Genomic DNA, 25,882 nt, shown 5'->3' with positions numbered 1-25,882 from the left:
GGAGATAAATAAAATAATCCAAAGTGTCCTTCTCATTTTGCGTAAGATTTATGTAGAGATTAATATTGCCATTTTTTCTTATATTTAACCAGGGGCTGGGAATTGAATCCAGGCTTTTGTGCTGAGAGCCAAAAGCACTAACTTCTGTGCTACTGTGTGCCTCCACTAATCTCCATCAAGTACTGTATACCCCACCATATGTTTGGAAAAGTACATTTTCATATCAGTATGCATATTTATTTTTGCTTTAGTATCAAAGAAATGAATTCTGAAGTTAGCTTGACCGATTCTTTGTTATTTCCACCAATTGGTACTGAATGTTATAAACTGTGTCAAATTAAAATTGATCATTATTACCCTCATACTTGAATCTTTATGTAATTAGTACTTTTAAAACTAGTCACAGCATTCTGCCTTCAAGGACAAACACATGGCATAACTTGACCTAGCAGGTTCGTTTAAAGAAAAAGTGTCAAGAAGTGACCCATGCTTCTGTACTGCCAGTTCCTTCGCACTGACAGGGCTTCACATAGTTATGGGGTGGTCTGACATGAAGAAAACAACAAAGTATGTTGATTAGTCTGCATTTCTTTTAGGACCTTGTGCTTTGACTTGTTATACTTCAAAGACTAAGACAAATGTTTTGTTTCAAAGTGTCGCTCCAGATTTGATTTCGTGAAGCTTTCAACTGGCTGTTAGCATATCAGATGTAACCCTTTAACCAACAGCAAAAAGTGAGAACAAATAAAGGTTTCTGTCAACTGTTAAGCATGTGTGAAGTTTACCACTTCACAGATTTTCTTTTTTGTGTTTTCTTTTACTCTTTTACCAGCAGCAGGGTTATTTTAACAGTAGTGTTTGGCCTCTTTAACTGCTGATTTTTTTATCTCTTATTAAAAATGTCATTACAACAGTAAGTTTTTAATAAAATATTTGGTAAAATATGCTAATCTTTTTTGTCGAATCCTTTATTATTCTATTACAAATTAAATATATGTTCACTAAAGAAATTAGGACTTTAAACTAATTTAAGTTTCTGTGGCTGAGATGGAATTCAGATTGCTTCTTCTGGAACCATGGCTCAGCTACTGAATGAAGTCTTCATTTCAGTGCTAAGATCCAGTTTTTCTGAGTGGAACCAAGGAATGTGATTTTAAGGTTCAAGGTTTTTATTTAGTTAGGGTTACGTAAGAACACATAAAATTTTCCTCATCAATAGCATTTAATAACAGAGAAGTGAAATGAAACAAACAGTTACAGATAAGAAAGGTTAAAACATCCACAGAAATTCTAAAATATTTAGATTTAGGTAATCTGAAAAACAGATTATCTGTTAACTACTTGTACCAGTTTGATAGTGCATATTTACTTAAAAATGGTTACATGATACATATGAAACCTCAACACTTCTAGGATTTTTTTATCTCCTATATACCTTATTAAAAAGACATATGGCACTGGAAAGAGACACATTTCTGGAGTAATTTGTAAGGGACTTTAAATTGACCTTCCTTTCTGATTTACTGATGTTTTGTACTGCATGTAATGGATGTCTGTCATCGGTTGAGATGATGTCCAGTTTTTTTCAACTTTGCCCTCTGACACACACTTAACAGGTCATTTCTATCAGCCCCAATAGCTGCATGTTTGGTAACCTGCTGGAGCTTTTTTCAAATTTTGGTTTATCAGACTATTAAACCAGGTAATGAAGGTGAAAGTGAAGGCAGACTAGATCACACTGTGATAAAAGACAAAAATGAGGTCCTTGTCCACTTTAAATAGTCTGAGTTTACGGAAAAGAAAAAAGCACTGATTGCTTTTAGAGAATATGTTTTTTGTATAAATTTTTCAATAAAGATTGTTACCTGTTGTAATTTCTAAGTACAGTGGAACCTCGGTTCACGTACAAATCAGTTTACGACCAAAAAGTTCACCAAACTTTTTCTTCTGTTTATGACCACACCCTAGGTATACGAACAAGCCAGTTTCCTTTTCGGTTTGTACGTGTTCAGTCTCTCCCTGTGCATTTCCTGTGCAGCGAGCGAGAGAGAGCGCGACACACACACACACAAACAAACACACACACACACGCACACACACACACACAGGCTCGCGAGAGAGAGAGAGACACACACACACAGGCTCGCGAGAGAGAGACACACACATACAGGCGTGCGAGAGAGACACACACACACACACAGGCGTGCGAGAGAGAGAGAGACAGACACACACACAGGCGCGCGAGAGAGAAACATGCACACACGAGAGAGAGCTGGATGCATAAGGTAGATGAGGCAGTTCAAGAATGCACTGGGCTTGTTTTTGTTTTCATTTCTGTTTACAGCGATCGGTTCGTAGCGTGCATTGTTTCAATGTTACTTTTCTTGGTGGTTTACTAAATTACGGATTTTTCAAATGTTCATTTTTTCCCTGTGCTTAACACTTGTTAAAAAAAAGTGTTTGAGTGAGCGGTTCTTAGCGCTATAGCGCGAACTATTGCAGTGTTAGTTTTCTCTGTTGTTCAAGGTTTTCTCAGTGCTATTCAATGTTTTTACATTTAGTTTACTATTACCCTGTGCATTCTATGGTATAATTAACTATATTTGTGCTTAAAAACTAAAAAAATATATATATTTACATATAGTTCATACGGTCTGGAACGGATTAATTGTATTTACAAACAGTCCTATCGTGGAAATTGCTTCGGGTCACAACCAAATCGGTTTACGACCAAAGTTTTGGAATGAATTATGGTCGTGAACCGAGGTTCGACTGTATTTATATAAAATCACTACTTCTATCAACACCTCCAGAACAGTGATGTGTGAACATGCAGATTTCTGTCTCTTAAAGTCAAATATAATTACTTTGGTCTTTTTGACTTTCAAAGTAAGATGGTTTCTATTGCACCATCAGTCCACTTGACTTAAATAATGACTTTCATCCACCCCAGATATGTGTCCTATCAGCATGGTGTTATCAGCATACATGATAAAGGAAAAGTGTCTCAGGCCTCTTGTATATAGTGTAAATATCATTGGGCTTTCTTGAGTAGTCCTTGTATTCGAATGAATGACTTTTGAAAAAGTGTCTTGTACTTTGACAGTCTTTGATAAATCCATTAAGCAGTAAAAGGGTTAACATTCATACTGCTCAATTCTCAATCTGCATGTGAGGGTGGATGGTATTGAATACTGAAAAAGAATCTAGAAATAGTGCTCTGACATATGAACCAGGCTTATCAAGAAAAGAATATACTTGTAATAAGATAACCAGCCAGGCATCTTTCACACTTGTGTTTGCAAAGTAAGCAAATATATTGTTATCTTGAAATAGTGAAAAACATTTCAATGACAGAGATGAAGCTAAGTGTTCAAAGCATTTCATTGTAATAGGTGCAAGCGACACTGGCCTATAGTCATTCAGACTGCATGTCCAGGAGACCTTAGGAACTGGGAATCTAAGAGTTTTAGTTCTTCAAAAAAGACTGTCCTCTTGATTTTATCAGAATGTGATTTCTGGTGCACACTGTAGTGTTTTGTAGCTATTTATGATGAATTTGAAATAAAAATGAGCACATCTGAATCAGAGTAGTTTGCACTCAGCAGAGTAGTAACAGGACAGATGCCACAAGTGATGGAGTTCAAGAATTCCAAGGTCTTGTTTACAAGTAAGGGTAGAAGTAATCATGAGATTGATCAACAAGTCAGTCTCGTGGTACTTGTTGTCCTTGGTTGTAAAATAGGAGCTATGTGCTTGTGAGCTACAAAAATTAATAGGATAAAGATTTAACTACAAATGACTGAGTTATGGTTTGTTGGGCCCATACTCCATGGTAGGGAAAAGAGCTTAATAATAAGAGTGTTCCATATAATTATATGGGGATCCATTCAACATCAAAACTGCAAAAAAGGGTACAGGCCTCAAAATGACACAAACACAGACCAGGAATTCACTGGTCTACCTTGAAATTGGCCTCAACTCTACCAGCCTGTCCCAAATCTCAAAAGGCCACAAATAGAGCTCAGGTTTTTAAAGTTTAAAAAAGACTAATATTCAAAATACATAAAAACACCCTTTAAGGGTGTATTGCCATGGACTCACATGACAAGCCATCTCAGATGATTTGCACTGTTGTAACTTCTGGTGGCCAAACCTGAGCCATCCTTCAGAAACAGTCCCATTTTATCACCTTCAACTGAAGGAGAACTTGACCAAGATGATACTACTTATGAATACTGTGAGCAGAGTGCTTCGTATTAACGTTAGTTGAACTCTCTCTCTCTGTCACACACTCAGCCCTGGTTGCCAGCCTCAAGCTCACAATATCCAGATTATAATGCCCTCAATAGCAGTCTCTTACTATGTTGAGCTAATTGGAGAATCCTGACAGGGTGTAAGCAATATGAAGCTCTTCTGGTAGGGTGAATTGAGCACTCTCTCACTCAGCCCCCACCATCTCCACAAAGGCAAAGGATAACTGTAATCCTCTGGCTTATGAAGACAAATGTACACTAAAAAATCTTTATAAATGAAGAATTCATTTCTAATAAACATATAGAGAACACAAATAGCAAGAAAAGTAAAAAAGGCATAACATAAGACAAAAGAGTATGCTTAAAAAGACAACCCAAAGTTAACAAATCCAGATATATTCAAAGTCAAAATTCATTACACATCCTCATGTCTGATTTTGCATAGGATTACATCATGACCATCATATTCCTCTAGTTTGCTGTCAGAGCAGGGCCTTCCTGTATTGTTTCTCTGTAGTTTATTTAGTTTATTCCTTTATTTAACCTATCGAGAGACCATTGTGTTTCAGAATAAATCATAATGTACAAGCAATTACTGAAATCTAGATAGAGCACACTTAGAAATGTAAGATAAAATGTGCTTGATACATTGAAACAGCATTGTTGGAAACACCTCTGTGATCTGTAGTATAGTATTATGTCTTACTTTCTTCTAATTGATTCTATGCATGCTGATTATATACTGTTTCCTCTAGGGCAGAGTAGAAAACAATGAATGCAGTGGGCCACATTGGTGATGTCCCTTTTTGAATAGTCTTTCAAGTTTCATTTAGGAAATTTTTGCATCTGGGAAGCTCAACTTCATAGTCTCTCAGTGTTTCCAGTAGAATATTGACCTTGTAATATCTTCTTGTTACTAATAAATAGGTATGTCATTTTATGGCCGAAATCTTTATGACTATGGACTTTATAGTACCAAGTCTTTAACAACCCTATCTTCTTCATTATCAGCCTTTACTAGATTCATAAACCCATCTAGTATAAGGTTTATCGTCATATTTTATACTAAGATAAACATTTGTACTCTTTTTGTATAGTAAGTGAGCAGAACAGTTAATGGTTTTAATTTTAATGCTGTATTGTCTACAAGACAGAAGGTTAGAAAATAGAGACAACAAATTATTTTTTATTCACTTGAGCATATTTTTTTCCTTTAAGGAACTTGTGGTGAAGACGCTTATTGTTGCAGAGCCACATGTTCTTCATGCATATCGTATGTGCAGGCCTGGACAACCTCCTGGAAGTGAGAGCGTCTGCTTTGAGGTTTTGGGGTTTGACATTATTTTAGATAGGAAGCTAAAGCCCTGGCTACTTGAGGTAAGAAATTTAATTTAGTATCTTTACTTTTAGACACCTGCATTTCAAATCAAACTGCATTGCTTGCTTTTAATTATCCTACCCCATCACTCAGATTATCAGTTCATTTTAACTTTTCCCTTTTTTGCATATATAGCACTGACTTTTAATAATTTTTGAATTGTCAGTTTCTTAGGTGAACACTAGATATGCATAGAGCAGAAATATTTTTAAAAGTTAGACTTCACAGTGAAACTATTTCAGGTTTGTTTCATTTACAGGTACCTGTTGTTCCCAGAAATGTTTATAATAGTTAAACTTAGTGTTGTAAATGATTTTTCTCAGAAAAAATACTTTGTTATTCTAAACCCCTCTTGGGTAATAATATGTTATATTAATCTACACCACACATGAAACTTAATTTGCCATATGTATACCCTGATCTTACTTCTTTCCAAATCCAAGTGGGATTTTACTGTCTTCTTTGTATCTGCTAATTTATATGATTTAGAATCACCTAAAAATTTAACCAAGCTCTTTTGATGCATTTTTAAAAAAAAGTAGCTTGGGAGTGTCAGTCAGTTCCAAGATTGGTTCAAGTGGATCACCATTTTTGACATCACAGAATTTAAAAAAGTTTTTTTTTTTAACATTATCCTCTGGTTTCTGTTTTTAAACCAATTCTGCCCCCATTTGCACACAACCCACCCCCTTGTAATGGGCTACCCCTATGAAAAGATTTTTAAAATCTGCGTAAACGGTATTGTATTTTGTACTACTGTCAGATGTTTTCATGGTTTCCCTATAAAACTCCAGAACATTGTATTAGTAAAACAGACGTGACATGTTCTGTTTCAGTCTACCCAGAGAAGAGCTTAAGTGTGTAGAATGGGTTTGAAATGGTTTTCCTTTAGTGGGACTATTTTTGTGACTAACATTGATTGAAATGATCCACCATGTTTCTTTGAACAAACTGCTAATTTGCACATATAATAGGTGTTTGGTCAGCACACAGAAATTTCAGCTTGATTGTGCCAATATGAGTGCTAGTTTATTTTCAAATGACACATTACAATTAGTACTTATTTGTGTTTCTCATTAGAAACCTTCCCCTAATTGCTTTCTCTCAGGAGACTGGTTGGAATGACTGCCCTCTAATGAGGAAAGGTCGTATGTGTTGAAAGTGCTTCTGGGGACTGCTGAATTGATCTGTGACGACTCCCACTGGTCCTCTGAGCACTTTTCTTCAATTGTTTCAAGATGAGTTTGTTTATCCCTTCATAATGAGAATACAAAACCAACTTAGGACAAATGGAAGTGATCTGCACCAGTAATCACATACGCATGTTGTCAGTGTAGGCAGCATACTTTTTTATTGTGAATGAAAAAACTTCATCCTGCAGTTGTTCTTGTATTTTTTTATCTTTATTTTCTTTTAAGGCCAGAAGTATATAAATTATTATTCATCAATTCTGCATTAATGTAATGCCCACAGAAATGGCAAAAATGTTTTAAAAAAGCGGAAAGGAAATGTTAATGAAGGTCAGTTGTCCAAAGAACAGAAAAAAGAAAAAAAACTTATTTTGGAATGCTTAACTAGTTTATATTTGAGATGATGAATGTTTTATCTCTAAAAATATGCAATTGTACCCTTTTTTACAGTACACCATAAATGTTTTGCACTTTTATTGCACATGTGCTTAAACTTTATCTTTAATAGACATGTAAAAGCAGTGTTAAGGTAAGGCATTGCATTCTTAATCACTGTAGAATAACTATTTTAGCTAATCGCATGTTTTCTCTGTAGTTCATCTTTTATTGTAGTTAGGTAACAGGTTAATAAACAAGAACTGTTAAAGTGGTTATATTCTGGGGTGTCTTGTACACATGTCTATCACTAAAAGTCATGTTTGTACTAAGGCTTAGTGGCTCGTCAACATAATGTGCTGCCTTTTCATGGCAACATTTTTCACTTCATCTTCACATCCAAATGCGAGCAGAAGTGTACTGTGTTCACACACACAAACACACCCTGGAGCGACATTGTGCCCATGGTCAGCATTCTGACATCAGCTCCACAGCTTGACCTGCTGACAAAAAATGTTTCTTACTGAAAGGTTTAATATATGAAAATCAGTATTGATAATTGATAATTCATTTTTAAATAAAGCATGGCATGCCCTGAACATCCTCATTGTTGTATTTTTGTAAATTTCGAGATCATACATTTATAGACAGGATGCACATGTTTTGAAATACAATTATTTTCCAAATTTCTGGATGAGTTTTCTTAAATTTCTAAACTCTTCCCCCAATATGAGTTTAACAAGATATTACAAGTATTCTATTTTACATGTTTTAAAAAATAGCCTAAAAGATCTGGGTCGAACCCAGAAGTGACATCATCGAGTTTGAAACCGGAAGTGACATAATTGGGTCAGAAACCGGAAGTGACATCATTGTGTCAAATCCCGGCTGTGATGTCATCGGTGCAAAAAAAAAAAAAACCCGGAAGTGACGTCATCAGGTTAAAAAACGGATATGACGTCATTGGGGCAGACACGAAAAGCATGTCATCGGGGTTGAACCGGACTTGACGTCATCAAGGTTGAAAACAGAAAGTGATGTCATCGGGCGAAAACGGAAGTGACAACATTGGTAAAAAGCGAAAGTGACTTATTTGGGTCATAACAGGATGTGACGTCATCGAGGTTGAAACCAGAAGTGATGTCATCGGGGTTAATCCCGTAAATTACATCATCACGCGAAACCAGAAGTGATGCCGTTGGTTAAAAAAGCGGAAGTGACGTCATTGGGTTAAAAAACGGATATGACGTCATCGGGGCTGGCACGAAAATTGGGTCACAATCGGAAGTGATGTCATCGGGTCAAACACCAGAAGTGACGTCATTGGGGAGACCTGGAAGTGATGTCATCAGATTGAAATCGGAAGTGACGTCATCGGGATTGGACCGGAAAGTGATGTCATCGGGGGTAAACCCGGGAGCTCTTACCACTCGTCTTACCACTTACTGTTGTTTTACTTTTCTTTTCCTTCTTCATCCTCCTCCTCTTCCTCCTCCGCCACCTGTCACCGCCTGCTTCTTCTTCTTATTGTCACCTCTTCCTTGCTCATCCTTCTTTTTCCTTATGAACTAAGTCCTCCTCTCTCTTCATGTTTCAGGAACTTCCTCCTCCTGGATTTGAACCTGTACAATGGGATTACATGATTTATTGAGACTCATCTTGCACTTACGTCTACACCATTTGAGTTGGTGCTGCAAGCCCAAATGATTTTTCAGTTTTTCTACAGATTACTCACTGTACTGTAAATTTCAGTACAAGTACACTGTACATCAATGGACACATTCCATTTCACATATTTCCATTTTTTTTATAACCCTGGATTACACCTGGAAGGGGTGGTCCCTTTGACCTCACATGAAGCTGAGTGGGCATTTTGATGATATTCTAAGTTGAAACTGAAAGAGAACTGCTCAGAAAACTACCACAGGGAAAATTTTCAGCAGACAGTCTCCAGCAGTGGTAATTGAACACATGATGCATGAACTGTAAAACTGCATGTCGCAATTCTTTAAAGGTTTAATATGAACAATACACAAAAATAAAGCGCATCATTGAGATCTTCATCAAAAGCATCATTCTCGTTAGAGTCAAAACTGTGAAAATATTCCATATTACTAGCATCGTGTAACATTTTTTAGGGCTTTCTCAACTGTATGTTTTTTTTTTTAAGAGGTTCATTTCCCTACTACAAGCAGTAACTCCAAGTCTTATTGCAAGTCAGCTAAACCAGGGGTCCCCAACCCCCAGTCCGTGGCCTGTCTGGCAGCCGGGCCACAAGAAAACTGCCAGCAACGGAGACTCACTCAGCAAAGGGCTACAGCAAAATGGCTGCCCCCTTCACTGAGGACACTTTTCAGAACGCCAGACGGGCGGAGCTTTGCAGTGGCACAGAGAGAGGAGAGAGACCGAGGTGAGAGAGTATTGCAACTGTCGGAGATGGCTGGGGTGGTGACCCGGCCGGGATGCCCAGGAGGACCAGAGGAGGGCTCATGCCTTCCCCAGACCATGTGGGGGCGACCACCCTGGTTCCTTGGGGACCACGGGTACAGAGCTTTGAAGCTCAACCCTGTAGGGGCCCGTAGTCACTGCCAGGGGGCGCTCCAATGCCTGCAGAGCCCTGGACCTCAGCACTTCTGCCACACCCAGAATTGCTGGGGGGAAAAGGACTGGGGATACCCAGAGTGCTTCCGGGTGCACAGCCGGCACTTCCGCCACACTGGGGAGTGCCGGTTGAGGATTGCTGGGAGGCACATGGAGCACATCTGGGGTTGTATTAAATGGGCCACCTCCCTTCGTACAATGGCTGGAGTCGGGAGTGCAGAGGATGAGGTCTATGGAGGAGGCAAGGAGAAGGCCTGAAGATTGAAGGCATTGTGTTTTGTGGCCAGGACTTTGGGGACTTGGGGACTGTGGAGCAGTAACTGTAAATAATTAAAAATGTAAATAAACATGTGTGGGGTGATTTAGACGTGTCTGCCTGTTTGTGTCCGAGTCATGTTCCACACAACAAAGTATTTTTATGGTCCAGACAGTTTCTTATATATGACACAAGTCTATAGAAATCTCTTTACTACGAAGGCATTGTGTTTTGTGGCCAGGACTTTGGGGATTTGGGGACTATGAAGTACATTCAGCAGATGCTTTCATTATAACGAAGTGACCTTGAAATGCTTGAATGAATTATCCACAGAGCAGTTAGTTCTGTGGTCGCAGCTCAGTTGTTCACATTTGCACAACGATCCCCAAACAGAAACATTGTATAAAAGAATTCTTTCTTCAAACTTTTTTCGTACTGTTTTTTTGCTGTTTTTGTTTTCTGTGGTTTTCAGTAATACCTTTTGCATTTTGCTCATCAACATTTGAAAAACATCCATTGGAATTTAACTTATTGTCTATAGAAACTATAGAAACAGCAGACACGAAAAAATGATAACAGTGTTAATATTTGTGATGGGCAATCTGTTGCAATGACAAATGCAATGCATATGTCTTTGTTATATGCAAAAAACGAAGAAAAATTTCGGGTTGCAAACATATGCGAACTGCTGCATTTGACGACAGTTTTTATGTGGTTCAGTGATGCTCGTTCAAGAAACATTCCTATTAATGCGGCACTCATTCAAGAAAATGTGGGGTTTCTAAACTCCCTTGGGACATACATCAATGGGACAACACGCCGAAGAGCATCCCGAAGTGTCATCACTGCGTCTGTGGAAGACTGTTTATCTGTTGCCGGGGCAACAGCAGGCTCATAGCTCTTCTGGATCTCTCCGCCAAAGCAAACAGAAAAGATCTCGATGGGTGATGCAAGTAACACTGTAAATGTAGGGAACATGATTACTTGGCCACTAACCTGGTCACAACCCTGCCTGACTGCTGTGTCTGTTTATAGGAGAGTAGCAGATCCCGCTACAGTAAATAACCGTGCTGTTCCTGTTTCAAGCTGAATAAAGCTGGTTTTGCTAAAGTACTGAGACTCAGTCTCGTGTTTTGGGGTGTAAGATAGGGACTTGTAGCATGACCATGATCTTTTAGGATTCACTTCTGTGGCGCTTCACTGCAGCACTGTGAGCCTGCTGTTGCCCAGTCCTGGCAACGGACAAACAATCTTACACAGATGCAGCAATCACACTTTGGGATGCACCTCAGCGTGACATTCCTGTTTTGATCCCAAAAGAGTTCAGAAACCTCACAATATGAACAGGCATACAGGCACTATTGGGCACCCCACCTTTACCCACTCTACAGACTAAGTATCCAGCCAGGCTGGGGGAGTGCTGGAGGAGCCTGAGGAGGAAAGTCTGTGGCAGTGGTGGAGCAGCAGCACGTGGGGCAGAGGCAGAAGATACCCGTGTAACGATGTGGGTTCTGGCTCCACACTCCCTTTGATGTTTGGGAACCCTTGAACCCAACACCGTCGATAATGAAACCGAGTGAGCTAGTCAGTGAAGGCAATAATTCCAGCAAGGGGAAGGTAAAAAGTGCAAAACAGTGCTTTTATTAAAACAGTCAACAAAAACAGTGTTCCATAAATAGTGCAGATCTTCAAAATTCATTAAATAAATAATCCATAAAAAGAACGTGGAGGTTAAGACAACAATAAGAAAAGACATTCCTTTAAAACCAGAGGTTAAAATCTTCTCATGGAAGCAGTTCTTTAAAACAACAAATCCGGTGTAGTGTTTCTGTTAGCGTCTCACCTGCTTATCCCGTTTGGGCTTAGCAGCAGGCAAGACGCTCTCTGCAGCTGCCCTCCTACAACACACGCGAGACTGGAGACCTCCCGATCCCTGGCTCCGGTATGGCACTCATCCCAGTCCCCGAGACTTGATTACCCCAATAGCCAGGACGCACACATTGGGGACTCCACCACCAAGCCTCCCGACTTCCGCTGCCTTTCCACGGCCTTCTGCGGCTCGTCGCTTTCCTCTAGGCACTCCCGCTACCTGGTCACTCAGTGGGAGCAACCTCAACTCAAACGCCTGGGTGTCGGCCTAACACCCAGCTTTCTCGCAGCTGCCCACGAGCGCTCGATCGCGCGCTCACCCTACTCACGCACCGCCTGCTTCCTCGCTCCCTGTAACCTCCGTCCTCTTTCCTCATCTCTTTTTTTTTTTTTCCCCCTCCACAACCGACTCGCGCTTCTTTTTAAAACGTGAGGGGCCATCACAGCTGTAGCATTAGCCACGGAGCAATCGAATGTGGGCAGTTCCTCACCTGTGCACACGGTGAGAAACGCCCACATCGACGACTGCCCCGCGGCTCGCTACAACAACGCCCCCCTCACGAAGCCGCCTCGGGTGCGGTGATTATCTGTTTAAAATGAATGGCCTTTTCTCAACGAGCTGTGGACCCATAACACCACAACCCGTTGTCAAAGTTGGCAGATAATATGGCTACATTCAAAGCCAAACTTGATTTATGGAGCAGACAAGTGAACATTGGGATTTTGATATGTTTCAAACGTTGCCAGAGGTTGTTAAAGATACCAAGCCAGGGCATTCTTTCTCCCAGCTGGTGTATGATCACCTATCTCAGCTTTCAATAGAGTTTAAGCATTATTCCCAACCACAAAAGACCCCCGACTAGGGAAGGAATGGATCCATGACCCATTTGTGAATAAGCCAGGTGAATCAACTTTGTGCTTGAAGAAGATCAACTGCTGGAGGTTGCAAATGATGGTGGCCTTAAAAGTATGTTTGAGACAACTTCAAATCTCCATAAGTTTTGGATTAAAGTCAAGGTGGAATATCCAGAGGTTGCCACAAAAGCACTGAAAAGTCTGCTTTCATTTCCAACATCCTATCTTTGTGAGGCAGCGTTTTCTGCAGTGACAGCAACCAAAACGAGATTACAGAGTAGACTGAACATAAGCAACACACTTCGTGTGTCACTGTCTTCCATCGTCCCCAGATGGGATCGTCTGGTTGCAGGAAAACAAGCTCAGGGCTCCCACTGATTTTGCATTATGGTAAGTTGTATAATTTCTATTACGATATTATAACTTAATAATAATAGAAATGTAATGTAAATTGTGTATAAAACTGCCCTACGAACCCACCCCAAATCCTCCCCTCAACACCAGTTCATAGAAAAGTGTGCTTCTAGTAAAGACGTCCTTGGTGTCAGAAAGGTTGGGGACCACTGAACTAAACAATTCCCATACACTTTGACATACAATTTATTTCCTGCCTTTTACACATAGCTGCGACATGTAGTACAAATGACCAATCATAGACAACTATACATCATTAGAATGCTCTGAGCCTTAGCTATCCAGTTGTAATGATCCTTTCAGTGTATGTGGCTCAACATAGGTGGGATTTTTGATAAACACATTCAGCTGTGATGTGTTGCTTATCTTGCCATATACATGTGCATAGCACACATTTTACTAATGAAAGAGAGCAAACAACATGGAAATGTATGATTTATTTGAATGAAGATACCCTTAGGCATGTAAAAATGCTGCCACTACTTTTAATTGACTTGTGGGTTTATTGCAGTATACATAAACAACTTTAAAATATGGTGATGTCTCACTAGCAGGACATCTTGTGCAAAAGTGGCTACACTGTTAATATTATGAGGTGAATGGTAATTTATACATATATTAAACTAAGGTCAGTTGGCAGTGGTGGTGGATAAAAAAGTCCAGTCTCAACAGTTCCAGTTGATAAAACTTCCAGGTTTTACTGTGTCTTGGAAACACAAATTGAATTAAATGTCCAAGCACTTATGGACATTTTACAAAATACTATGGTTAAGGTGATTGGGGTATGTTGAAGGCCTAATGCAGTGTTTGTCACTGATGATACTTACAATTCTCTTTTTCCATTCTTTTTCATTCTCTATTTTCTTTTTTACCTGCCTAAATTAGCATCTACAACAAGTACCCCTAGAAAACACTGACAAGAACAAGAGACTTGTTAACATCCAACCCCAATGACAGTTATAGTTAATTAAAAACAGTATGAGTTGGTTGACTAGAACATGTTCATATCGCTTCAGCTAAATAACTCTTCTTTTAATCAATGTTTTTCTCACATAAAATACAGTAAATAGTACAAATACATAATGATTGTATATGTGCCAACGGAGTATCTCAGAAGTGGATACTGCCACCAAAGCAGATTAACGTTTTAACAAATAATCTTATCACAATTTTTCTTATCTCTAATTTACACTTTATGCTAGGCTACAACTTAGCCCCAATTTTTTGGTAGCCTGAAGAAGCAAACTTTGCAAATCTTTACTGGTCCTTTGCTGTAATGCATGCTGTATCTCAGCAGAGCACAATCGTAAAGATTAAGGCTTTGTGGGTAGTGGTAATATAAAGTAGTCACTGATTAAAGGAACTGGACATTCTACCAGAGACTAACACAGGCAAAATGAAAAGATGCAGTTATGTATAAAAAGATAAAATACAATGCAGTTTGCATAAATCACAGCCACAAATATTTAAACATCAAAACTATATTCTATGCATGACTTACGCACAACCTGAAAACGAAACTCTGTTCCTGGAACTGATTGACACTGGAAAAAGTAACTGTTGATTAAAAAACACAATAGGATCCCAAGATACAAAAAATTAAATAAAACCAGTTCCTCTGACCTATATCCAGCAGATATTAAGATCGAATTCCAAATTATTATTTACCACCATTCTAGATAGATTGGTGCTGCTGCGGCACATGGCTCCATCAAGCTGATATCTCACCAGAAAAGATATTGCTTTCCTGCATGTACTCTTTTCTTCCTGCCATTACTATTCCCAAGAGTTGTAGTTTGACCTGAATTTGATGTTCTTACCAACAATTATTATTGCTCTTTTCCCTCATTTCCATTTGACTTTACTTACTCGCTTCAGGTAGAACTGATCATCTATGGAGTTGTGAACTGATCAGAGAATTCTCAATCATGTACTCTACTTACAGACATCCTTCTTGATGTATATATTTAAAAGCAGTATTAATGTGCTGTGAAAAACACAGGTTTTTAACAATTACTAATTGGTAAAATATATTTGCTATTATTAAAACAGAGATGCATAATAGATTACTTCTTAAACCTTGCTGTGAAATACTTCAAACTAATACAATGACTAGCAAAAATGCAGTCTTGACCCTTAATTGAATTAGATGAAGGTCTTAAAGTGAGAGCTGCATGCATTTTGTGTGTGGCAAACCATTTTATCATTTAATGTTTTTTTTTTTATTTCCAGTTGTAATTTTCAAAATGTTTTCAATATTTTTATAATCTGCAAGTGCATTTTCACCACTTAGAACTTAAATTTTCAAAATCTGCAATTCCATTTTGTCTACAACCTTTTCAATTATAGGCATTTGTACATTTAACTAATTGAGATTACAGTTACAGATACGTATCTTACATACATACATTTCAGTTTTGACGTCTGAAATAGATTTTAAAACTAAGTAAAATGTAACCAACATCATCTATAATTATAACTTCAGTCAAAATTACAAATGTCTGCTATTCAGATTTAATGAATCAAAATGTATCTCTTTATTTGAATTTTCAAAATATAATCTAATATTTAAAGTCCCTCAGTTATATATCTTACAAAGTACCTTATAGATATCACAAATTTACGCTATGATTAGTCAGTGTTGAACTGTGCATATCTTTAGTTCTAATTTTTTAAAATTAAAAATATGCTGTAGAACTCAAATTAAGATTCTTATTAATCGTATACATATATCATAGTTTTCAGATTGTAATTATGACTAGTGAAGTCAAGGCATTAAATGATTAAACAACCGGCCATACAGTATGTGCAAACATTAATAAACTGCTCTCTTTAAAAGAAAAAGCTGCAGCGATAACTTTATTTAGTGGATGAAATTAAACCCAATTAAAAATACAATGTATTAAATACTTTTCCAGGTTCTTTGTTTATTTACTTGTAATTTTCCTCACCATCATGGCACAAAGTTCTTTAAGGGCAAAGCTGCATTAAATAGTTGAAGGTTTACAAGTAGACTTACAAGAGCAAGAAATAAAGAGAGAGAATGATTAGATCTCAGGCACACAGATGTCTGGCGGCTCAGAATGAAAGAGATAACTGTGGAATAAATAAACTTTAAATAGGAGAGAAAAAGGAAATGTTTGGAAGAGTCAAATGTCAGAATACCAAGAGGGAGAAAGAGAACTAACTAACAAAACCAAAAAGAGAAAAAACAATAAGCACAGTCAGAGAAACAAAACAAATGTTCCAACATTAATCTTCTTGGAAGTATATTCTGTTTCCTATATAACACTAAAGAAAGTGAATGGCAAAAGCTAAGAGATCCAAAACCCAAGATGCCATCACCATTTTATTTAGGCAGAGCAATGACATAACATAGCACTTGACTTCCTTGTCATGTTACCAAATGTATTATCAGGGAAATGCTTTTCTTTTCACCTTGACCCTTAAATTTAGTTTGTTTGATATATGAGATCATATACTCCAAACTGCAGTATTATAAAACATCTTCACTTGTATAAGTCACAGACATAATAGCAGTCAAGGCAAACTGTTCATTTTTTTCAAAGTAATCTAAATGTAATATCATAAAGAGAAGCATAGCTTGAAGTGCTACATAAAGTATACAACCTAGACTCTAGTAGCTGCAGTAGTTTTAAGGTGGTCTTTCACTCCAGGTGGTGCAATTCTTCATTTCAAAGCCTCTCTATCAGCTTATGTTGTTCTCAGTTGTAAAGAAGAAAATCTTTGTACTACATTATTTTTCTGGTTTTATATTTTCTATCTATTTGGCATGCCCATTCTGAGAGTGCTGCGCCATTGCCTTCTTGTTTCCTTTAAAAACACTCAGTAAAAAATTAATACAGTGGAACATCGGGTCACGACAGTAATTCGTTCCAAAACTCTGGTCGCAACCCGATTTGGTCCAGACCTGAAGTAATTTCCCCCATAGGATTGTATGTAAATACAATTAATCCATTCCAGACTGTATGAGCTGTATGTAAATATATATTTTTTAAAGATTTTAAGCACAAAAATAGTTAATTATACCATAGAATGCACAGTGTAATAGTAAACTAAATGTAAAAACATTGAATAACACTGAGAAAACCTTGAACAGAGAAAACTAACATTGCAAGAGTTCACGCTACAGCCTTACGAACCGCTCGCTGTAAACTCTTTTTTTTTAATGAGTTGTAAGCACAGGGTAAAAACATGAACATTTGAAAACTCCTTAATTTATACAAAAACTAACCATAAACAACCAAGAAAACTAACCTTGCATGAGTTGAATTCTGGCATGAAAGAAGTGAGGAGGAACTGGGTGGAGAGGAAATTACAGTTTTGAGGTAAAGTTCTCTGACCAAGAACAATGTACTGTAGAGAGACTGAACACGTGCATAAATCACCGGCGCATACGAACCGGAAGGGAAACAAAATAGAGCACAAAGAGTTCACAGCGAATGCACAGGGAGAGACTAAATACGTGCAGTAATCATCGACGTGTACGAACCAGAAGGGAAACTGCCTTGTTCGTCACCTGAATGTGTGGTCATGAACAGATGCAAAAGTTTCGCAAACTTTTTGGTCGTAACCCAATTTGTACATGTTCTGAGACGTTTGTGACCCGAGGTTCCACTGTATACTGAATCAAACCTTTTGTAGACATAAGATAAACTGTTAAAACATAACTAAGTAAAGAAATTCCAGTAATGTTAATGCAGCATTTCATTCTTTACAGCAAAGTCTGTGTAATTTGTACTGTTGACAAACCTCCATTATCAAAACGGCACAGTTCAGCTGAATATTATAAATTCCAAAATTGCTTCTACATATCACTGGCAAAACTTGTAGCAAAAGCAAACAATATGGACACGGCCATGTAAAGACTAGATCAAAAAAGAAAAGGGCATCACCAGAATGGTGTTAAAAATTAACATTACTATGTCTATCTATTAAGAAGGTCACAGTGGAGACACATCATAAACCTATACTTATTCACTACAAATGCATTTTTCCAGGTTTGACAAGAGCCACTTGTACTTTTACATTGTGAGACTTCTGAACTCTTTTGAGGCCCTCCCCAATGGGACAACATGCAGTAGCGCGACTGCCGCATCTGTTGTGGGTTGCTTGTCCATTGCCATGGCAACCACAGATTCGCAGGGCCACAGAAACAACTACAAGCTGACCACTGCCACGCCGATGGATGATACAGGGAACATTATAATTTACCCACTGACCTGACCCCAACCCTGCCTGTTTTCAGTGTCTGTGTATAGTAGAATGGTAGACCTGCTACAATAAATAACCTTACTGTTTTTGTTTTGAGTGGAATAAAGCTGGTTTTGCTAAAGTGCGGAGACTCAGCCTCGTCTTTGGGGTGCAAGAGATGGGTTGTTAAAAGAAGAATATAAGGAGGCATGTTGTCATATTAAAACTAAGAGTCATATCACTCAAGTTCAGCACTTCTACACAAGCTAACTCCAAGTCCCATTCTCTGTCTAAGGAGGACTCCATAAAGAGCTTAACCTAATAATAGAAGTAAGGTTTTCACAGAACCTTTCTTGAAGGAAATTACAGTGAAGATTTTTTTAAGCCCAAAAGGCTGTTAATACTGCCAAGATTAGTCAGACAGGAAATATTGTAACCTCAGACTGGGGAACTACTGTCAGTTTTGTGACATGTTAATATGTGTGAGATAATTTAGGATGCTGTAGTACACACTGAAGTTGTTTATGTCTAACCACATATAGGATCACCTTGACTGATTCTGTACTATAGAGAAATCTTCTGTTCTGTTGCGTTTGTTCCATTTAAATTGCAGAGGCTTTTAAGTAATATATCTGGCGAGCTTTGATATGTTTGTATAGTGCTCAATATTTTCCTTATTTAAAAATGGATTATAAGCACAAGTTTTTCAATGTGCTTGCTTGTGAATAAATGTGTTCTAGACAGTTCTGAAAAAAGCATCATGAAGCTGGTTATTTCTGCACTAATGACAATGATTTATGGTAGATAGTTAAATATAATTGTATATTTGTGCTGTTGATGAATATTCTTTTGTATCATTATTCTAAACACAGGGAATTGATCTCCAGTATAGTTTTTGTTAGGCTGCATGAAGCTCACACAAGAGTGTAATTAGGAGAGCATTTGGGGAGCTGATTAGGCAATAAGTAGATTAGCTGATGAGATAATTGTCTTTGCCTTTAACTGGAGTGGCAGAAATTTCTGACTTAAATATGGACAGAAGATATTATATAGCTATCTGAAATAGTCTGAATGTTGTGGGCTTTGCTGAAGAGTGAACTTTAGTTAATCCATTTGACTTAAAAATAATAAGACGTTAGTTTTAATTTCTCCGTCTTCTTGTAGAATTTGATTTCTTGAATAATTAGGCAGTTCTTATGGCAGCATTTAAGCGAGTTAGTCTTTACATCCATTGTTTCAACAGTAAACTAAAGAAGAACAGTCTTTTTGTTTTAAAAAAAAAAATACTTCAGTGACGATACACCTTTCCCATACACATATATGGTAAAGTCAATTTAATAAACAGATAAATAATGTAATTTTCATCCATGATTCCTTATTGCCTTGTGATCAGTTGCTGACAGCAATTACTTTCTCTAATTTATTTGACTTCCATGGTTTCCCTCATGTTACGTACACTTTGAAGGTGTAGAGTCTTGTAATAGCACCCCTGCGTTTACTCTCTTTTTTTTCGTTCCTCATGTTATTTCTTCCTTAAGTACAGCTTACAGAACATTTTTTTTCCTTGTAAAGTCAAATAAAAATAAGTAAGGGAGACTACATTGTGTCACCCTGACTTGGAACTAAAAGCCTGAGCCACCAAAATATAAAAAAACGTAGTTTTTACTCAACAAAAAATAAGCAAGAGTTCATAGAGGGAGAAACATGCAGTATCAATTATGGACTCTTCAAAAAGTAAACCACTTAGGCCAAGTTATCCAAGACCAATTCACCCTAAGTACATTGTGGGTTGTGTGGTTACCCACACATTCTCTCTCTCCGTTTCTCATTTTTTAAAATCCTTTTCACAATAAGACTCTTATCTCATCAGAGCATTATTGCCTTTTCCTTTTGTAAATACGACAGGGAATGCCTATAAACCAGCACCATAGATTGGTTACTTTTTGGTTCAGAGATGCCCCTAATAATATGTCAGAGAGAGCAGGCCATATTGACATCAAGTAAGTCAATCACAAATGAATTCAATCACAAATGAATCCTTGGACTAACTCTTCTCTATTGTTGTCACTATTGACTGTACTGGTAACTAAGTAATGTACATGTTGTTCCTATAACTACCCTAGGAATTAATTAAAAAAAAGATGTTAAAATTGACATACTTAAATTCCACAATTTTCTACATCCCTTCTTTGTCTTCACAGCTTGCCAAAATGGCCACTGTACAGGTGGCTTTGAGACGGAAGAGAAGATGCAGTTTCTACTGCATAACAGACACTTTATTCATTATAGTTAAAAAAAGAAGAGATTGTAGTTCAGCTCTCAGGTCCGAGTAAAATTAATTTGTAATGTCTTGGGATTGGGAGAAGGCAGCTTTAGTTTCAAATGCCTGCTTTCATATCAAAAGTAATGATTATGATCCTCCAATCAAATATTTCAAATCTGACCTCACCCTATCACTTTTTTCAAAACAGCCTTAATGAATGGCCTATGCAAATAAGGAGCCTCATCTATAAATGGCTGTCCGAGCTATCAGTAGGTTCTTTCTTCACTTTTGACAAGATTGCACAGCTTTAACAGGGTATATGCCATACTTTTAAAGACAGCCATGAATGAAAATGTTGTTTGTATATATTACAGTTACAGCTCATTGTTTAAAGTTACAAAACATATCTAGGCACCTGCTCCCTCTTAAAAATACCAACCACATGTGGGCAATACTTTAAGAAACCAGGTCAGACTGGTTTTGAGTTATTTGCTTATGTTTCTTGAGGATATAGAACCCAAACAATACTTACAAGTTGGGGAAGTAGTTAAGCTGCATTCATGTAATGAAACATTTTTGACTTAAGTTGTGAATATTCACACAACCTAAAAAAAATCCAGTTGAGAGTCTATAGAGAAATAGTGAGTAGATGGGTTACACAGAGACACTGTAATTTTGCTGAATGTTAGTCAAAAATGCACACATTGGTAAGTCACAAAGATTTCTAAACGTATTTAAGTCTGTATTATCATTTAAATTAAAGGAATGAAACACAGATAATTAGAAAATTGCTATAGTCAGGGGACAATATAATTGACACTAATGGGCTGAGAAAGCTGCACACAACAACTATGCGCAGTGTGCTATTAGCCATAGCTCACCTTGCGTATTTAGTTAAGTCCTGTTTGAAACCCTATATATCTTTTTAGATTCTGCTGCAGAGGCATAGTAATGCAATGGTGTACTAATTTAGTGTTACAGTGTTGGTTGGTAGCTGCTTATTCTTTTAAAGTGAAATGCTCCTGAACCACTGACATGTTCTGACACTTTCTCCTGGGATCCTCATTTGTGTTTTAATTTTTTTTTTTATCCAGTTAATCGAGTAAGTCGATTTCTAATGATACCCCTAATACCCCCTGTCAGTTCATTAGAGAAAGAAGGCCTAAAGTAGTTTTGTGACAACTGACTTTTTTAATGGATAGCGCAGACCAATGGATTATTTATCTACTGCCATCCATTAAGCCTGAAGGAATTCTATTAGCTTCATGCCAGTTCTGATTATTGGTTTATTGTTGAATTGTGTGAATTCAACATGCCTGTTCAACAGGTCTTTGAAGAGGTGATTTTGGTAAAGTGCCTTGTATGAATAAAATCCATTATTTTATTCCTATAAACGTGTGCTGAATTACTGTATCTGTGGTTTGGGCCTCTGCGATGGGTTGGCACCCTGCCCAGGATTGGTTCCTGCCTTGTGCCCTGTGTTGGCTGGGATTGGCTCCAGCAGACCCCCCGTGACCCTGTGTTCGGATTCAGCGGGTTGGAAAATGGATGGATGGATGGTTTGGGCCTCACTGGCTCCACCTTGTGGTCATGACATATAAACAAGCATGTAAATAATGTCAAAAGTGATTTTAGCAGAAGTATACTACTGTTTCTCATAAATATATCTTCTATAAAGTGATTTTTTGAAGTGTTGTAATTATTTAAAGTATAACATTAAATGGTCAAATAAATGGAGACAATATAAATGGAAAGAAAGAGTCAAATGATTAATATATTGTGTAATAAAGCTATGCTTTATTTCTCAATTTGAAATAGGCTACTGGTTTGCCTAATATATAACATATTGTTAGATTAAGACAGAAAAAAGCATTCTTGAAAAAAAAATTAAATGGGCAATAATTCATCCTTACAGAGAAAGCGGGGGTTCAAAGGCAAAGACAAAGGCTGTTGGAGCCAAGATTTAATTTTGTAAACCATAGACAGATGGCAGTATTTAGCCTTTAAATGCTGAAAAAAATCTCCAACTAGTTTTTTTTTTCTTGGAAAGCCTACTTCTGTTTTGTTTATTGGGGTTTACTTTAAATTTTCTAAACACTGCTTATTTGTGAGATATACATTACAGCTGTGTGGTTTCTTCAAACTTACATAAGTAGGCTGACTGTTTTCTAATCTAATAATACATTTTTTCTCCTTCCTATCATATTTTTATTGCCTTAAGGATTTAGAGCTTAGCAAATGTTCTTTTTTCTATTTCTTTATTCTCTGAATTTTGAATTTAATCAATAGATCATCTGTCAGTGCTTTCTCAAGCAAAGGCTTTGAGCAAAATATTTGAAATCATTTAGCAACAGGGACATCAAAGGAAATTGAAACCAAATGGTTAATCCAGTTAGGAGATAACATTGTATGAATGGAGCCTTAGTGACTGTTGAGTAACAAGTGGTTGCAGAAATTTTGACAGGTTCTTTATGCATTACAGATATTAATATCCAGGTGCAAAATCACAGTGTCATCTCTTTTTCATTTCAGATTCCTTTTAAATATAATGTCTTTTGTTTTCAAAGGGTACATCCTCAACCAGTATCTGGCATCAGAATAAGTTTTACGAAGTTTTACTTAACTGCTAGAAAGTTTATATTGCTCCTTTAGAATATTAAACTTCATACAAAAAGGAAACCCTTGATCTTCCTTGTTTTACCATACCTTATTAAAAGAAAGTGGCAAGTTTAAAAGATACTTAAGAAAACCACCACAGGGTTCCAAAGGCTACAGGGGTTCATTAGTCTTTAGATTTGCTCCACTTTGCAGAGCAGAAAAAAATTCTGATATTTTGCTAGTTCAATTCCTTTCAGGCTGCAAAGTTGACAGTGCAACAAATCACACTGAAAAATGAGACTAAAAAATACATTGAACTGGGATTACGCCATAGCAACAATATTATCTACAGTCTAATGCACATTTTGTTAATTATGTTTGAAGGGGCCCAAAAATGCAATTTCCATTAAACACAATTTCTTCTTTCATTATCTAAAGCACATTAATCATAAAAAAACAACTTACAGTGTCTAGTGGCAGTGCTAAACAGCCTGTGCAGTGCTGCTTCCCGTGAGCCCATGTCCATTAACAGATCTGGGGTATTCCAAATGTAAATCACACTGACAATGTCTGTGAAAGCTTTTCAACCACTCACTCCATCCAAGCAATGAAAATAGACAGTTGCAAGTTGTACCAAGTGCTGCCAGTTCTGCTTAACTAATTTCCTTGAGGTGGCCTAACGCTGTCTTAATTTTGCATGTCAGAAGGAACACACATTTGGAGAGCTGAGTTCCTTAACATTCATTTAATTCTGCACCCAAAACAGCTGCTGTGCTTTTTGTTTTTATACAGAGTGATTTTAAGATCCCTGCTGTCTTTGTAATTGATTTGCTAAAGGATTTCAGAACAAAATGGTAGGTGTGTTTTTCTCCTGTTTTCATATAATAGCCTATCTATAAACATCACTTGATAAAGTATAAAGACAGATGTCTGCATTTATTATCATTTTAATCTGTTTTTGACGTCTACGTAGTAACATTTTTTCATGGCAGCCGTTCATATTAGGCTCAGTAATGAAAACATCCGGTACCTATACTCTTCATTTTTTTATCTTTTAATCAATCTTTTATTTTTATAAAACTTTTCACTGAAAGTAAATTACACAAGAACAGTGCTTTCTTATATTCAAAATATTAAAACTATTAATATTGGTTTTGTAAATTCAAAATATGAATTGATGAAGAGGTGCACTTTGAAGGACATGAAATTTATACAAAATAAGTGCAAAACTATTACAGGAAGTTCTAGCCCTGTGTCCCCTTATTGAAAAATAGGGCCCCACTGACTCTAGATGTGTTTGAATGTAAAATTGACTTGAACATATATGATTGAACTTTGTCCACAAAGGGAAATTAGTTTTTTTACAGAAACTCATTAAATAGATAGAGTATGTGTGTGTGTGTGTGTGTGTGTGTATGTATGTATCGCCTGAAAACACACTAGAATGACTAAAAAGAAAGAAAATCAAAAAGAGTTACATCCCCTAACTTGACCACTCTAGTCAGAGTGAGGCATTATGCAGACATTTTGCTTTTGGTATAAATGAGCCCCAGTAGCTTTTCTGGACACACTTCTGCTGAATAATCTGTTGGCTGAAAGTACTCTGTGTTAGTGTGTCAGAGAGAGAGAGAGAGAGAGAGAGAGAGAATGTACAGCATTGTTCATACTGGCACTTAGTTTTGTTTTCTCTCCCTCACTACTACCTCCAGGTGGTTGAACGTACATCTCTTAACTGAGTCTGCCCTTTTAATTGGCTTGTTGATTCCTTGGGTCTCTCTTGAAGTGATGTTACCAGTTCAGCACACTACAGCATAGGAAATTGCACTGACTATCACAGAATTGTAGAAGATGTGAAGGATGTCCATTCTCACGATACAGGAATGCAGTCTACTAAGTAAGAAAAGCCTGCTCTGCCTTTTCTTATATAGTTCTCTGTTACAAGAGCAGTCAAACTTGTCATTGACGTGGACCCCCAAGTACTTGTATCACTGCACCATCTCCACATCCACTCCTGAATAGTGACCAGACATAGAGACTGTTTAGGTGCAGTGAACCCCAATAACCAGTTCCTTGGTTTTGCTGATGTTCAATTTTAGACAGTTCTTTCTGCACCAAGAAACAAAGTTCTCCACCTGATTCCTATACTCTGTCTCATCCACTTTATCAATACACACTATAGGTACACAATCATCTGAGAGTTTCTGCAAATGATAGTTACCTGCTATTATATTTATGATGTAAGATGTATAGAGTTAAGAGAGAAGGAGACAAGACTGTTTCTTTTGGTGCTTCAATGTTTCTCACATCCGTATCAGAAACACAGTCCTTGAATCTCACAAATTTTAGTCTACTTATGGAGCTTAGAGTTTGGAGGTTTGTGGAACTATGGGGAGCTCCATTTTTGGGAGGAAGAGAAGGAGCAGGATACATGTGAAAGAGAGAAGTAGGAGTTGTTTGGGAAATGCTTTATGCTACATTGTTGGGAAAGTGGATGAGCTACCTCATCTAAAGGTCAACAGACCCAGCTTTCTAGGGTTTCTTGTTATTCATTTATTCCTTTATCATTTTTGTATATTTATTGTAGGCCTTCTTTCCTTGGGTAGAACGTGTTAC

General features: G+C 37.4%; 1 protein-coding gene across 3 annotated transcripts in view; it reads left to right on the top strand.

The window, feature by feature from the left end:
• The window catches only part of ttll7 (tubulin tyrosine ligase-like family, member 7), a 254,532-nt gene that overhangs the window by 102,951 nt on the left and 125,699 nt on the right, over positions 1-25,882 (top strand). For 2 of the 3 annotated variants that reach the window (XM_039735293.1, XM_039735294.1), the window contains exon 9: positions 5,475-5,633. The exons of the other annotated variant lie outside the window; for it this stretch is intronic. In XM_039735293.1, coding sequence (XP_039591227.1) covers positions 5,475-5,633 — 159 coding nt within the window. The remainder of the gene's footprint in view (positions 1-5,474; positions 5,634-25,882) is intronic. 3 annotated transcript variants of the gene reach the window in all.

This window comes from Polypterus senegalus, chromosome 14, assembly GCF_016835505.1.
Source record: "Polypterus senegalus isolate Bchr_013 chromosome 14, ASM1683550v1, whole genome shotgun sequence".
Classification (NCBI taxonomy): Eukaryota; Metazoa; Chordata; class Cladistia; order Polypteriformes; family Polypteridae; genus Polypterus; species Polypterus senegalus.
This window is presented reverse-complemented; position numbering and strand designations above follow the sequence as displayed.